General features: G+C 41.0%; 1 protein-coding gene across 2 annotated transcripts in view; it reads left to right on the forward strand.

The window, feature by feature from the left end:
• Positions 1 to 16,515, forward strand: part of kcnh3 (potassium voltage-gated channel, subfamily H (eag-related), member 3) — a 134,105-nt gene that overhangs the window by 102,529 nt on the left and 15,061 nt on the right. For both annotated transcript variants that reach the window (XM_089002237.1, XM_089002238.1), the window contains 3 exons: positions 1,542 to 1,901; positions 6,598 to 6,797; positions 7,056 to 7,305. In XM_089002237.1, coding sequence (XP_088858363.1) covers positions 1,542 to 1,901; positions 6,598 to 6,797; positions 7,056 to 7,305 — 810 coding nt within the window. The remainder of the gene's footprint in view (positions 1 to 1,541; positions 1,902 to 6,597; positions 6,798 to 7,055; positions 7,306 to 16,515) is intronic.

The raw sequence follows: 16,515 nt of genomic DNA on the forward strand, positions 1-16,515 counted from the left end.
ACACACGCAGACAGACACAAACAAACACAAACTTTGATTTATGCTTTCTTGTGAAAGAAGGTCATGCCTACTTTGTTTTGGTTAAACTTGGATTAACTTGGTTGGCCTACTGACAGGCAAAGTTGGAAAGATAACAACTCTACTGTAATGTCTACAATATTTTCCTCAAATAATAGTTTAGTTTGTAAGTAACACTGTGCCTCAAATAATTGCCAAGCCGATATTTTTAAAAATACAGTGGTATGATGGCTGAAGCGAGGAGCACACCCAAAATCATTTGCTTTGTACAGGAGCAATTTCAGAAAAACACACATCCACACTGACTATATATAATAGTAGTATTTCGGGTATAATAGTATAATAGCGTTTAATGATCATTAAAAGCTGCTGACATACTCGACTCACACTACTGTGTGTGTACATGTGTCCGCTTGTGTGATTTTCATCTTAATTACACTTCATAAAAACAATGCATTTTGTTGTGTTGCGTTTTAAACTTTGGAGTCATCATTTATTAAAAACAAGTAACTAAAAACAGTGTGTTTTTACGGGGGTGGGGCAAGGAGTTAATGGAGTCATGCCCTTGATTAATGAACAGTTATGTCAAGTTATGGCCTGGCAATCCAGACTGTACCAGTGAATAATCTGCCACAAACCTGAGCAAACCGTCAAGAACAAACATGATCTCAAAAAAGTGACTGGGGAGATGAATAAATGCTTAGAATACCGTCAGCTGCTGGGTTTTCATGACTCTGTGTGATTCTGGTCATTAAAAACTCAATGTAATGTTGACTGAAACAAAATATCGTCTTTCTCGCACGCATGAGTGTTCCGCTGCCGAAGATTGCCACTTCACATGAATTAGTATGCATTTAAAATTAACAATTGTTCTATTCTAATAATGTCTCTGTTAGTAAGGACGTTTTAACTCATTCACTGCCAGACAATGTGCAAATATGTGTCCACTCCAGTGCAAGGGTTTTTGTCATTTTCACAGAAATTGCAGGACCCACAGAATATTGAGTTTTAGGATTACATAAATGCGGCGGAAGATCACTCAGCACTTTTTTCATCAGAAAAAAAATAATAATTTCGAGCTTACTTGGTTGTAGAGTTATATGCATTGAAAAGGGTGGCCAAATGCTGCCCCCTCGTCGGAGTGAAAAACATCGCCAGAGGTCTGACTGAAGCTTCAAACGCCCCCCTCCCCCTGGCCTTGCACCCCCCCCCCCCCCCCCCCAAGAAAAAACAAAACCCGAATAAATTCGGGAATGGCGCTCCACGTCATGCTTTTCAAATCCTGAATAAATTTGGGAATGGCAGTGAATGAGTCAACTTTGCTCGAATAAATGTCTTCTTTGCACTTGAGTAAATACTGTGTACTTCACTAACCTTAATTAGAGATAATACATGTCATCAATGTGAATCAAGAACACCATTTTTTCCCTTTTAATTATTACAAGAAAGTACCTGTGCATAAAATAATGGGCGGATTATGAGTATGGTCCTTTTCCTTTTTGCTCTGTACTTTCCCTTTTTAGGTTGGCTGCATGAGTTAGCCAAGCGCTTAGGGACACCTTACTTCCTGTCACCTCTGGCCGCACTCTTCCCGACTTCCACTGTCGTGGTCTCGGCAAACAGCAGCCAGTGGAACGAATCCGGCTCCGAGTCGACAAGTCAAGGTCTCTGGAACTCCAGCCAATACGGAGGGAACACATCAGTTGGCGAGAGCACGTCAGCGGGAAATTTTGGAGTTTTGGGTGGAGGCCCGTCCATGCGTAGCAGCTACGTGACATCGCTTTACTTTGCCCTGAGCAGCCTAACAAGCGTGGGCTTTGGGAACGTGTCGGCCAACACGGACTCGGAGAAGATCTTCTCAATCTGCACCATGCTCATTGGCGGTGAGTGGATGCTGCTTTTTTTCCCTACTCCTGTTTGTGCATCATCTCTTCAGTCTGCTGAAATTGATCCAGCGAACCCATTTAGCGGAATCATTTCCAGTATTCCTTTGTGTCCAATGTGTATTTTGGGTGCTGAGTGATGCTCAACCAGTTTCCCTCAATTTAAATATGGGCTTTAAAAATTTCCATTTTATTATTCATCACTTGGTAGTGGTTACTAAGAGGGAAATCATGGACACACTTCACAAAGACATCGATCCTTTTTCTGAACCGCTTAACGTCATGAGAGTTCGGGCGTGATGGAGTCTATTCCAGCTGTGTTCAGGCAATAGGCCTGGTATATCATGTACTGGTTGCTAGTCAATCGATAGGCATCTACAGACAAACAATTGCACAGTCACACCAAGGAACCATTGAGAGTGAACAATCAACCTACCCTGCATGTCTTAAAATGTAAGAGTAATAGGAACCACCCGGAGAAAAGCCGCATAGGCACACGAAGAACATGTCAAACGCACACAGGAAGGTCAGAGCTGGAATCGAATCTTGCACCTCTGCACTCTGAGGCAAATGCACAAAAGATTTGACCGGTTGCCTTTTTATTTCATGACGACATGAGTGTCAAGTTTCTCACGAACAATGACTTATCACCCACGCTACGTACAGATGTCATATGGCAATGTACTGATTTAAAAGAGAGAATATTGGACATGTGTTCTACTGTCGGAACACTTGGAGGCTCTTCATACATTTACTATCGCTAACTTTGTTTTGGAATGGATTAGCCTTTAATAATCTTGCAGTGGAGAAATGCATATTTCACAGCAGCAAAGTTATGAAAAGAAGAGGAAAGGAAAGAAAGAAGTAGAAAAACTAAATACATGAGCTGTTGGAAAGGCAGCCACTCTCGCGGCGGCATCTTGAAGCCAAAAGAACAAAAAAACTAAATAATGAATATGACAACACACTGCGAGACTAATAAAGGCAAATCCAATCCAATCCAATCCAAAGACACAGTCATTCAATCTTAAACACTTTCTACACCCTTTTTGTTGCATGAAGCAGTTCATCATGAAAGAGGTGTCACATCATCGTCGACGCCAGGAGCGTGCCCGTCCCCTCTTGTCTCTTCCTCCGCTGCTCCTTGGAGCGGGCCCCTCCCTTCCTGGCTCTCCTGACTCACGCACCTGTTCCCCATTTCCTTAATTGTGCCACACTTACCGTTCAGTTTTTGTCGGTGTATTCCAGGAAGTTCCCCGTCACCCCTCCGCACGCAGGTCTGTTTTTGTTGTTGCCCTCTACCTACCTACCTACCTCGACTCTATTTTCTGTTCATGCCATATGTGTCTCAGTAAAGACTCTTTTTTGGAATTACTGTCGCCACCGTGTATTTTGGATCCGACCTTACCCACCTTCCGTCGTCCCTCGAGTCCTGTCGCCACTCCTCGAGCAGACGTGACAAGAGGAGAGGATCAGAGTGTCCTTTTCAACAGTGGATTAGGGATGTCTTGGTGGAATGTGCATGTCTACTGCAAGCTAAATGTTAAAAGCAAATGAAGCTGTGGCATCCATTGACAAAAAGCGACATCTCCTGTACCACATAAATCCACGTCAATTCCAAGCCGCCACAGTTCCACATACGCATCGGCGCTCTGCGCTGACGCTACTTTCTTCTCCATCACGGGCTCCTCAAGCCATGCATCCATCCTGCCGCAGACTGTCCAATGGCACCGACCTTTCCGCTGAACAAAGCGGTGCTGTGAAAATGCTGCCCATGACACGCGCAAAAAAAGAATAATCGCCCCAGAGCTAACAGTCAAATGGCACTGAGATTCCTCCCAATCAAAAACAGTGCTGGCATATTCGTGCTGTTGAAAAACCACAATGGCTCAGCACAGTTTGCTCCTTGTTGAATGTCGTGGCCAAAAATGCAGAAAAAACAATCTGTATATGTTCCGTTTTATGGCCTTGACATGCTGCAAACCAGTAAGTGAAATAATCTCACAAAAAATGAGCTATGTTGTGATTGTCCTTTTTTTTGACAATCAAAATGTAAAATATTACTCTGCTCTGTTACTTTTGTAATGTATAATCCCCAAGTTTGTTATCAATAACTTTACCACTTGGCATTCTGGTCCCATCATTAATTTGTTTGCTGCAGAAATCGTCCCATCTTTCAATTCGTTCAAGCAAAAAAAAATGCCCCCGTTGGTTTTTAACAAGCTGACTCCTGCTGATAGAATGAGAATTGGAAAGTGAAAAGAGACAGAGTGAAAGGAACCTAACTGAGGCAACCTCTTAATTAATCCAACTGAAAATTGTCCTGATGATGAGCTCCATGTGGTCGCTCTGCAGTCGCTTCAACCCAATGTCCATGTCATGACGAAAATCAAATCAAAACATTTTTTCTTCAATGGTAGTGTGCCCAGTATTAAACTGGCGGATAATGAAAAGACAATACAGTGAAACCTCGGTTTATGGACCACTTGGCTTACGAACGTAAAATTTATGACAGTTTTACCTTGGCAGAGGAACCATTTTTCGGGATACACACGGAGCTGCCACAATGAGCGATGTTTTGTTCGCGAACGAGCCCGTTTGGCAGCCAGCTTGTTTTGGTCCTCTATTCCCCGACCCCAGTCTTCGGTTAAAGCGACCTGATTGGTCAAGAACGCAGCAGTGAGGGAATGTGGTTTGAACATTAAAGAGACAGACAGATGAAAGAGAGTGACGAAATGGATAAAAAAGAGTGAAATTTGGACTCGTTTCAACTTTGATAGTTCAAAGGCAGAGTGTAGACTGCAAGATTAAAATTCCCATCAATCAGGCTCCACACATAAGCCGCACTAGCCATCAGTTCAATTTGAAATGAAAAGACAAGCAAGGGAACCAGCTATTAATGATGTTTCTAGTGTGTCTGCTTGCATCTGTTGCTGTTGCAATATCACAACTTCCAAGACGTACAACCCAGAGCTACAGTTTATTTCTTTAATTATAATACCATTGCACATTTATTATACATAAAATAAGGTAGATTTTGTGTACTTTTAGGACTTAGAAAATTAGAAAGTAGAAAATTATGTTTTATGGTGACCTGGGAATGGATTATTCTGATTTTAATGGTTTCCTATGGGATAATTTTTGGGATACACACTTTTCGCCTTACACACTCTGTCTGGGAACCAATTAAGTCCGTAAGCCAAGGTATCACTGTATTCTTGTTTTTGTGTCTTGCTGCTGATGTGAAATTGTTATACATAACATTCTACTAATTTCTGATGGCAAAAACGCTGCTTTATTGCCACAGCGAGGAATATGTCTGTAATGCAGAAACTTCACAGGCCTTTTTTTGTTTCATGTGAAGGCAAAGATCTTCTCTGAAGGCCTAAATACAGAATCATGAAACACTGGACATGATGTTATTCTGTCCTTTTGTGCCAATGGATGGTCCTCACATGAGAGTTAGCCTTGATGTTGAGAGTGGTGTGGGAGCTGTGCCTCAGGGTTGGGAAGGTTGTAAATTTGGGACACATCATCAGTAGTGCTCCAAAGAATCATTGGGTGTTTCGGCCTTTTAATCACTAGACACCCTCATCGATGGTGGCCAGCGACAGGTTGATCACGCCCGCGCTTGTGTCCCATGGCCCAATCAGATGTTGAGAAGCTGGTGGGGGGGGGGGGGGTCTTAGGTTGCTGACCTATGAGCCCCACAAGGGTCCTTCCTCTTCATCCAGATCCAGTGGCTGCTTCTTTCTGCCGCTTCGGAGAGTGATCTAACTGTGTGCCGCAGAGCCTGTCCATGGATGCCCAGGTCTTTCAGCAGTTTGATGGTGGAGGAAGCCACAAACCAACTAGACCTTGGCTTTCCATCCTTGCTGTTGCGCATCCACTGCGAGTTCTGTGTAGCGCAGCTTCTTGCGCTCATAGGCCTCTTCAACTGAGTTTTCCCACAGACCTGTGAGGTCTGTGATGTAGACAGCCTTGAGTGAAGGGGACCAGAGCACCAAGTCTGGTCTTAGGGTGGTGGCTGCAATCTCCGCTGGGAAAACCAATTGCTGGCCAATGTCAACCCGCATCTTCCAATCCCGGGCCATGGATAGCTGTCCAACCTCTAGTTTTGCAGGAGGATGGTTGGGCTTTTTCTCTCCCTCTCGGATAAAAGTCAATGGTCCTGTGCTGGAAGTGGTGGCTCTCATGGGCAAGGAGTTGATGGTATACCTCTTGCTCTCGAGGACAACTGCCAAACTCTTCAGGACCTGGTTGTGCCTCCAGGTGTAGCGGCCTTGTGTGAGGCTGGTCTTACAACCGGTCAGGATGTGTTTGAGAGTTGCTGGAGTTGGACGTAGGTCACAGGTTGGATCTTCGCCATACCATTGGTGGAGATTTTTTTTTTCAGATGGAAGTACTGAACTGAAGATCTGACCTTTTTTGTTGGTGTTGCACATCATAATAATAATAATAATAATAATAATAATAATAATAATAATAATAATAATAATAATAATGGCAACATTTAATTTAGAAGTACCTTTCAAAGCTCTCAAGGACACATTAGAGTCACAGGATAAGTTTTAGTGCAGGTGAGCAGCAACACATTGCTCTGTTATTAAAATCACATGGCAAGCCATATTGTAAATGCTATTGGAAAGGTTCTATCATGGCAGCTTCACTCAACTGTTTTTTTTTTCTTTCTCAGCGCTGATGCACGCCGTGGTGTTTGGCAATGTGACCGCCATCATCCAGAGGATGTACTCACGTCGCTCACTCTACCACACGCGCACCAAAGACTTGAAGGATTTCATCAGGGTGCACCGGTTACCCAAAGCTCTCGAGCAACGCATGCTGGAGTGTTTCCAGACAACCTGGTCTGTCAACAATGGCATTGACGTCAGTGAGGTGAGTTGATTCGGTGAGAAGCACAGCTGAAACATCCAAAAAAATATCACAAAACAAATATGCCCGCACCCCTATTTACTCCCGTTTTCAGCAGCCAACACTGTTCCCTCATACTAATTTCTGAATCCAACAAAAAACATTGCAGCTCTGCTTACCTTATGACTTTGTTGGACGGTTCCACGTCCTCTACATCTTCATTGCAAATGAATGCTGCTTGGCTAATTTAAGTACAGGAGAAAACTTTGGATCTCTTTTCAGCTCCTGAAGGATTTCCCCGATGAACTACGGGCTGACATCGCCATGCACCTAAACAAGGAGCTACTTCAGCTCCCGCTATTTGAATCAGCCAGCAGGGGGTGCCTGCGCTCGCTGTCGCTCATCATCAAGACATCGTTCTGTGCGCCCGGGGAGTTTCTCATCCGGCAAGGGGATGCCTTGCAGGCCATCTACTTTGTGTGTTCAGGTTCCATGGAAGTCCTGAAAGACAACACTGTTCTCGCCATACTGGGTGAGTACACTTGTACTAACTTTGACATAGTCATTAAGAGTCATAATAAGTGTCATGGCCATTGCAGGTCATCTACTTAATTAGCTCCTTGTGAATCGTATAAGGTACTCATTTGTGCAAAAATGTGTATTTACCCAAGTGAGCTGAGTGTGTCTATGTGTGTAAAAACGTGCAGCAGTTTGACTTTGGCTGCTTTGAGCACTTTGTATCAACATGATTACAAATCAATATAGTTCTTACTATGACATTATATATGATAGTTCTTGAAAAGGGGGGTTCCAATTGGCTTTTGCTTGTACTTGCTGAGTATGAAAAAATCAAGTGTGCCCTGATTATAAGTCAAGTAAAAAGGACATTAAATCATGGAGGAAGGAGTCCATGTTTCCATCCAACCACTGTATGTGGTACATGTTATAGGCACATCCCCAAAAAGACACCTCTAAAATTCTGAAAAAATAAAATGTATTTGTAGTTGTTTTTCATTTTACACTTGATGGGTGGGCAGGCTGTGCAAATACTTCAAATTTTCATTGTGGTCATGTGGTGATTTTTTTTTACCTGTGTCTTTGCTCAGTATTAAAATTAATTGAGCATTGGTCAATGAGCTGCCATTAAAAAAAATGTATTTTTTTATGTTTTTGTAAAGAAAAACAGTAACAGAAGAAATGCATTGGTTTTAAAAGGTTTAATTAATACATTAAAATTCCATTACAAAGCGACTGTTGCACCTCTCTTTTTCAGTTTACTGAAGCTGTCAAACGCCTCTGAATTAAAATTTCAGTTTGCAATAAACCAAACAAAAGAGCTTGGAACAATAAAAACTGCAAAGTTGAATAATTATTTGGTCAAGATACATCGATATGATTCCATTCAATGTGCACAACGGCAGTCCAAACTGCTGTCATGCCTAAGGCTGGTGTATATTACACCATGAATATTTCCATACATCCATTAAATAGAGAGAGCAAGAGAGAGTGCAAGAGAGCGAGAGAGAATGCGAGAGTCCCAGAGAGCGAGAGGGAGTGAAAGAGCGAGAGAGAGAGAGAGAGAGAGAGAGAGAGAGAGAGAGAGAGAGAGAGAGAGAGAGAGAGAGAGAGAGAGAGAGAGAGAGAGAGAGAGAGAGAGAGAGAGAGAGAGAGAGAGCGAGAGACAGAGAAACAGGTTTCAATGTAAAACATTTTTGGGGGGTGGGTTGGGGTTGGAACATTTATTGGGGGTGGTCAAATTTAAGGTGCACTTGTCTGCACACGAATTACCTTAGGCTGTTTCACTCCCTGTTTCGCACTGATACAGCAAACCGCATTTGAATTTTGTGTGGAAGGTCTCTACCATCACCCCGCCCCTTTTTATGTGTCTGTGCGTGTATGTCTACCAGTTTGTGAGGATATATCCACATGTCTCTGACATCACTTCACGAAAAGGTCAAGATCGGTTGTATTAATGGTGTTTGCATGCATGTGTTGGTTTCAATCTGCACAGGTGCACATGCGTACGTGTAAGGCGAAATGGATATATGTCCAAATGCCAAAGGCCTTGGATGTATTTGCTTTTGATTGGGACATACAAGCACACATCAATCGATGCGGCATGGGGCTGTGCTGTTATTAAAAATGAATGAAATATTAAATTATGTATGTCCCTGGATTATTAATGCTGGAAAGTATACACACAAATCTGCTTGGACCCATCACACCTTTCCCCGACTCATACTAAAAAAAATACTATTGTGTTTTTGTTTGCAGTGAGCGTTTTTTTGGTCATTTCCATTGTAACATAAAAACTGATCGGTTTGCTTGGTTCAGTTTACATCAAACCTAATGTATGTTCTAATAAGAAAGGCACATATTTACCTTTATTGGGGACTATCTTTGTCTCTTATTTTTTTGTTTTTTAGTTTGCAGGAACACAATCGGTCCATTGTTCTCCACTGTATGGAAACATCTTCCACATCACTGGCAGAGCTCTCTGTGTTCAAATCTTGCAGCATTAACTCAGGCTTTACCGATAACAATTTTAAAGGTGACAACCAATCCTGAACTTTAAAAAATGTGACCTGCCGATCATGATTTTTGCTTATTCCGATTATACTCGATTTTTGTAACCATCAGCATACAATTTGAATACAGTATTCGTATCTCGTTTTATTGTAAAAGATTGAACAATACCTGTAAGGCAATACAAATGGAGAAAAAGGCAAGGTGCTCCTTCAGTGAATGGCCTATTTTACAAACATCATTTTTAGAAATACGGTGCACCACATCGTAAAGCGCATAGAATAGAAACTGCAATAGTGGCTGCAGTTGCATTAGGCATCTACTAGAGGCAGGTCTTAAAAAGGGAATACAGTATAGTTGTATTACGTTCATCCTGTCTATTTGATATCTAATTTAAAACAGACCTTTTCTTACAGACAGTGTATTGTACGTGTTCAAATACCTGACATGTTTCGGCGTATACTTCCGCCTTCGTCCGAAATTTGGAATACAGTAAAATACAATACAGAATTATTATATTGAGTTTACACAACCACCACTGTTATACAGAACATTTAATAGACTATGTTCAAGAAATCAGAATATTGATCCATAAATAAAGTGAATTAGATTAGAAGATGCACTGTCAATCCTTGAGAAAATTGAATGCAAGTAGGTACAGTGAAACTACGGTTTATCACTCGGAGTTCCTCAGCCAAACCATTTGTCTTTCCTACATAGACTCACCCAAAGGGCAGCCAAATAACTGGATTAGTTTCACCATTGATCTGCAAATCAGGCAAACTGGTGTGAACAACACAAATCAGCAATGACCGTTTGCATGTTAATGTGAAGAAAAGAATGCTGCCATACTTGCTGAAGGTGATGAAGCACCAAGCTTCATCACTCCCTGCAAGAGGAGAATAACAATGGACACTACTGTACTATTAGTTCAGGGAGGGCCATGAACAGACTCACATGCTCTGTCTGACGTTGATGCTGAACAGTACACTCCTGAACAGTTTGAGGCATGTCCAGAGTGAGGAAACTCTGTCAGTGACTCAATATTTTTCTTCGAACCAAAGAAGTTCGTTCTCCATCTGTAGTATAAGTCTCAATTGGGCTGTGATTGATTTACCTTCTTTTGATGTGATCAAGTCAGCAATAAACATTTGCATTGCTAATGCAGTGTCTGAAAGAACAACTGCCCGGGCGCCCGGGGCGTGCCACTTTTACGTCGGGCGTACAACTTACAGAACGTCTCGCCCGGGTGGCAATTTCAGAATTTCGATTCGTTTGGCAATTCGATTTGTTTGGCATGTCCATACTCGTCAGCCAATCAGAAGCCTGTATTGAATAACTTTGTGCTTCCAGGTGCATTTGCATATCATTTTCCAAAGTAGACGCACAGAGAACACAAGAAAAATGGATAAGTGGTTAGGAATCAAGCCAAAACCTCAACCCCAGGAGAAAGATTCAAAAGAAGCTAACAAAATTGATGACGCTACAAAACGTAAAGAGGAGTTCACGTGGCTTGTAGCAGACGACACAACGCAAACATTGCATTGTGCAATATGACGAATGGAGTATGGACAAACGACAACTGGAGCAAAATCATCAGCAAGGGCTTTTTACGACAAATTAAGCAAGGCAGCATTTGTGGGAGGTACATCAATTACTTAATTTTAAAGTGTTGTTATGTATATGTTCTGATTATCAATCCTTAATACTTTGCAACAATGTTTTTTTTTTTGCGATTAGTCGTCTTATTGTGTTTCAAGTTGTGAAAAAAGGCAACTTTTCAGAGTTGTCTGCCCTGGTGTCCGGTAACTTTTTGTCATGAGTTTCAGGCACCGGTTAATGTAAAGAAAAGATTGTTTGGTGAATGTCTTTGTAGATTTTAATGTATGTGTTTTCTACTCTTTTACACCATTGTCATGCTGTACTGTGTTTGGCCAAATACACAATGGGGTCACAGAATATGCAAACATTGGAAATGCTGGACTTCACTTTTTAGTTGAGTGAGTGATACGTCTGTGTAAGCTCTCAGTCGTACATGAGTGGTGCATCAATGAGAAGGTTTCTTCAGCCGTCATCTGTACTTTTTGAAGTTGTCGGACGTTTCACCTCCTATCCAAGAGGCTTCGTCAGCGAACTAAAGTCTCACTGGTCGTATCGGCCCTATTTATTTATCCCTAATGTCCAGACATGGCGGCGCCGGACACAGCTATGATAGGTCCCTACTCTCAGGTTGGGGGGAGCAGAGGACCACTCCCTGTGGCACCACTGATTGTTCCTACATTCCTGACTAACGACTGGCCTATTTGCCCCACTCCCACCAGTATCACCTCATCAGCATTACGAATGTTGCCTAACCTGTGTTGCTTAAGCAGGCTATTGTATGAACGATCCAAATTGAACCTCACCCCCACCAGACCGGTTTAATGAAGGATTTAATTGTTTTATGAGAATCGCTTCTTTTACCCTACTTTCAAACCATCTATGTTCTTTCGCTAAGATTTTAACCTCATTGTCGTCAAATGAGTGGTTGCTAGCTTTTAGGTGCAAATGTACTGCCGATTGAGGCCCACTAGTATTATCCCTGCAATGTTGATAAAGTCTTTTTTTGAGAATGTGTTGAGTCTCCCCAATGTACTGCTCTTTACAATTTTCATTCTTACAATGTATTGAATAAACTACATTACTTTGTTTTTCATTTGGTAGCCTATCTTTTGGATGCACTCATTTTTGCCTTAACGTGTTTATCGGTTTGAAATAAGTATGAATTTTGTGTTGCCAAAGGACTCTTTGTAATTTTTCAGAAACTCCTGCAATGTAAGGTACTGCTACTCCTCTCCTTTTTGTATCTTGATAATTTTTGGTTTCATTCCCTATTCTTACTTTCTGACATTTGTTGAATGACCACTGAGGGTACCCACAGTTAGTGAGTGCTCTCCTGATATGTTTTGACTCCTTTTCTCTACCTTCAATGCTAGTTGGTATTAGTTTAGCCCTATGCTGGAGGGTTCTGATAACTCCTAGTTTGTGTTGTAAAGGGTGGTTAGAGTCAAGAAGTAAGTATTGGTCAGTGTGCGCAGCCTTCCTAAAGACTTCTGTTTTTAGCGCTCTGTCCTCTTTTATAATTAGAATCAGAATCAGAATCAGAATCATCTTTATTGCCAAGTATGTAGAACACACAAGGAATTTGTTTCCGGTAGAACACGCTGCACTAGTATCGTCGTCAAAAAAAACTGCTAAGTGGCACTATACAGTTCCATTTTGGCTACTGTTGAAAGAGTTCAAAGAGTTCAAAGAGTTAATGGCTTGGGGGAAGAAGCTGTTTAAATGTCTGCTGGATTTGGTGCGCATTACTTTACAATCCAAGAAGGCTAGTTGGTTCTCTTTAATGTCCTCACGAGTAAATTTAATGTTGATGTCTACAGAGTTGAGGTGATCTGTGAAGGATTGAATATCTTGTTTTTTAATTATGACAAAAGTATCGTCCACATATCTAAACCAGTGTCTAGGTTTTGTCCCCGGGAAGGATGTGAGGGCCTGTTTCTCCATCTCTTCCATGTACAGATTAGCCACTATGGGTGAAACTGGTGAGCCCATAGCACAACCATGAATTTGTTTATAAAATGTCTCCCGAAATTGAAAATACGTAGTATTAAGGCAGATTTCCAATAATTGGCAGATGTGATCCGGTTTAAGTTTGGTTCTTTCATGCAGAAAAACGTCCCCCAGCAGTCTCGTCCTCACCACTGAGACTGCTGCTGGAGTTGGGACAGATGTAAACAGAGAAGTCACATCGTAAGATGCCAAAGTTTCCTCAGGTTCCAATATGAGGTTTTTGATCCTCTCTACAAACCCTGTGGTGTTCTCTACGTGATATTCTGTGTTACCAACCAACGGAGCTAAGATAGTTTTTAAATATTTGGCTACATTGTATGTAGAAGAGTCAATGCTACAAACAATGGGTCTGAGGGGGAACCCTTCTTTATGTATTTTTGGCAGGCCATAGATACACGGCGTGGCCTCTCCCGGGTATCATCTAAAATACATCTGTTTGTACGTTTTCCTTTCTGTAACTTTTGGAGACAGTCTCTAATTTCCCTTTTTAGTTGATCATAAGTGTTAGAATCACTGATTAACCTATTTATTTTGTCTTCATCATCCTAATGTGAAGCACTGTACACCTACCCTTGTCTGCTGGCAAAATAGTAATATTTTTGTCTTTTTGTAGAGTAGTTAATGCCTTTCTCTCTTCTAATGTTATGTTGGACGGAGGTAATTTGGCACTACTGAGAAGGGCTGATATTTTAATGCGTAGATCATCTGCCTCTGCATACGAAAGTTTGTTATTTTTAATTATTTAATTATTAATTAATTATTAATTATTTAAATTATTCAGTAGCTGTGATGTAATCTATTGTAGGTATTGTTTTAGGAGTTACTGAGAAATGTAAACCTTTGGTAAGTACCGCCTTTTCTGTCTCTGAGAGATCTCTGTCTGACAAATTTTTTATCCAATTCTCCCTTGAAATCTGCTCATTCCTAATTGTTCGCGGGTTTACCAGGAGCTGAGATTGTTTCAGTAAAAGTAATTTTTGAAATTTAACCTTTTGTTTCTCTTTGGTTTTGCTGTGGTGCCTCATATATCCGGATTTAGTAAATTCACACACTTCCTGATAGATTTTGTGGGTAAGTTTAGTTTGTAATCGCTGATAATAAGTTTCTATTTCTGACTGTTTGTTTTTTATCTCTATGTTAAGTCTCCTAATTCGCAAATTTAGTATTTTCCTAGTATAATTTTGTTGCATTTTATCGGCTAAGTATCCGGGTTCCAGGGGTGCTTGCTTCAAGCATTTAGGAATTAACCGGCTCTGTCTACATCTAAGATTGAATCTGAGGTGGTTCTTTAAGTCTGATAATTTAAAGGTGGCCTTTTCTAAGTTACGGACCAGCAAAAGGATGTCTCTCCCAAAGTTGGCAGCAATACGTCTGTGTAAGCTCTCAGTCGTACAGGAGTGGTCCATCGATGAGAAGGTTTCTTCAGCCGTCATCTGTACTTTTTGAGTGAGTGATGCGCAAGTGTCCTGTTTTATAAATCTTTCATTGTACAGTTTTTTTCCGGTGTATAAGGTGCACCCAAAAGCCTTCATTTTCTTCAAAAGATGGCCCTGCACCTTATATGTGAATTAATATTGATCCACAACAGGTCTCGCAAATACACTCAGCAGCCACGACTTAATTCCCGCCGTAAAAGTAGTGCGAAACTTCAGCCTCTACTGTAGCACCTTATAATGCTTGTTGCCTTATTCACCAGAAAATCCAGCACTCCTATAAATAACTTCTGCTCATCAGAAACTCTCATCAACTTACCCTGGCCCTTGAACACAACAGCCTTGTCCTCAAAAACCTCCACTGGCTCCTTATTCCTCAATGCAAAGTCATTTTCCTTGCTTTCAAAACACTTCATCACTATTGCCAGTCCTCCAGGACCTCATTGAACTGCTGCACACCACACATGGCCTCTGTTTCACACCTTATTTACCAACCGGTGGGAGTTCAGCACCTACTCCAGTTATGCCCTCTCCTTCTTCAACAAACTTCACATTGGCAATTACTGATAGGTTCAACTTTGTGATTTACGAGTAATCACTTGTTTGAATGGAAAAATCAAGCAGGATCCAAGTCAGAAGCAAAAGGATTATTTAATCTTCGGGATGGCACAAAAGCATGTTTCTCCCAAATGTAACGGAGGCAAGAGGGAGATCGCCCCTCCCTTACTTGAGGTGGTTGTACAGGGCATTACAAAAGAGCCTATCAGCTATAAGCTACTAAAAGTGGGAGGTCACAATTCGACTAAACTAAATAGATATTAAAGTAACAGCAGATGTTTACGAATGTGTAAAAAAATGACCCTATCAATTACACACACTGATACAGCCATCCATTTTCCGATGTGATTTATCCTCACAAAGGTCGCGTCTCCATGTGTAATCATTGGGCACATGGAGATGAACAACAATCCACACTCGTTGTCTGCCACACAATTTTAGAATGTAGGAGGAAACCAGAGTACCCATAGAAAAGCCACGCAGGCCCGGAAAGAACATGTAAATTCCACATAGGGTGGCCAGAGCTGGATTTAAACCCGGTCGCTATTCACTGTGAGGTCTACGTGCTAAACCACTGAACCACCATGCAACTCTACAAACACAGTGACAACTTTAAATAATTCAATAATCTCTGCAAATACTAATAATTTGTGTTATAAAAGTACAATACTGCACTTTAGAAAGTGTTTTATATATGCTGTGTCAACAAAATGCCATTTGAAAATTTAGCAGAATACTTTTGTAACATTACAAAACAATTCATAAATTCAATTCAGGATTGTTTTGTCTTTGGGCTTCTGGGTGTTATTGATCGATTGTGATACGTTTTTTTTATAAACCACTGAACCACCGGGCAACTCTACAAACACAGTGACAACTTTAAATAATGAAAAGGTTTCTTCAGCCGTCATCTGTACTTCTTTGAAGATGTCGGACGTTTCGCTTCTTATCCAAGTAAGTTTGTCCCATGCGAAAAAATACCCCCTTACAAAGCAGGATATCTGTTTTTCTCTTTTTTTTTTACCCCTTCCCAAATGTCGACCTTTTCTTTAACTTCAATGAAATGCGCATGCCTTAATGCGAGAATGGTGATGATCGATGATGTAACCTTTACATCTGTTCACAGTAACTTGCAGCATGGTAGTAAATCAGTGCAGTGCACTGACAATTTCAACTCCAAGGCCGCAGAATAAATGTATTTGGTAAATGGTTTGAATCAAAATAATGTACAATAAATGTATGTTTGAAATTGTATCATTTTTAATTTTTATTTAGTCAGTGTTGTTTATATGACACCACTGGGATTATTTTTATCTCATATATCATCATTTAAAGGACAACCGAGATCTCCGGACAAGTTGTGTCCATAATTTGTAAAATGACTTCAAATGACTTCTACTGAGCGTATTTCAGAATCAGAATCAGAATCATCTTTATTGCCAAGTATGTAGAACACACAAGGAATTTGTTTCCGGTAGAACACACTGCACTAGTATCGTTGTCAAAAAAAAAAAAAAAAAACTGCTAAGCTATACAGTTCGATTTTGGCAAAGATTCCACCACATATAGCTATATTTTACGTTTTAAGAGTTGTGCTGAATATTCCGGAAGTC

The sequence above is a fragment of the Hippocampus bargibanti genome, linkage group LG08, assembly GCF_051943395.1.
Source record: "Hippocampus bargibanti isolate YZ-2025 linkage group LG08, ASM5194339v1, whole genome shotgun sequence".
NCBI lineage: Eukaryota > Metazoa > Chordata > Actinopteri > Syngnathiformes > Syngnathidae > Hippocampus > Hippocampus bargibanti.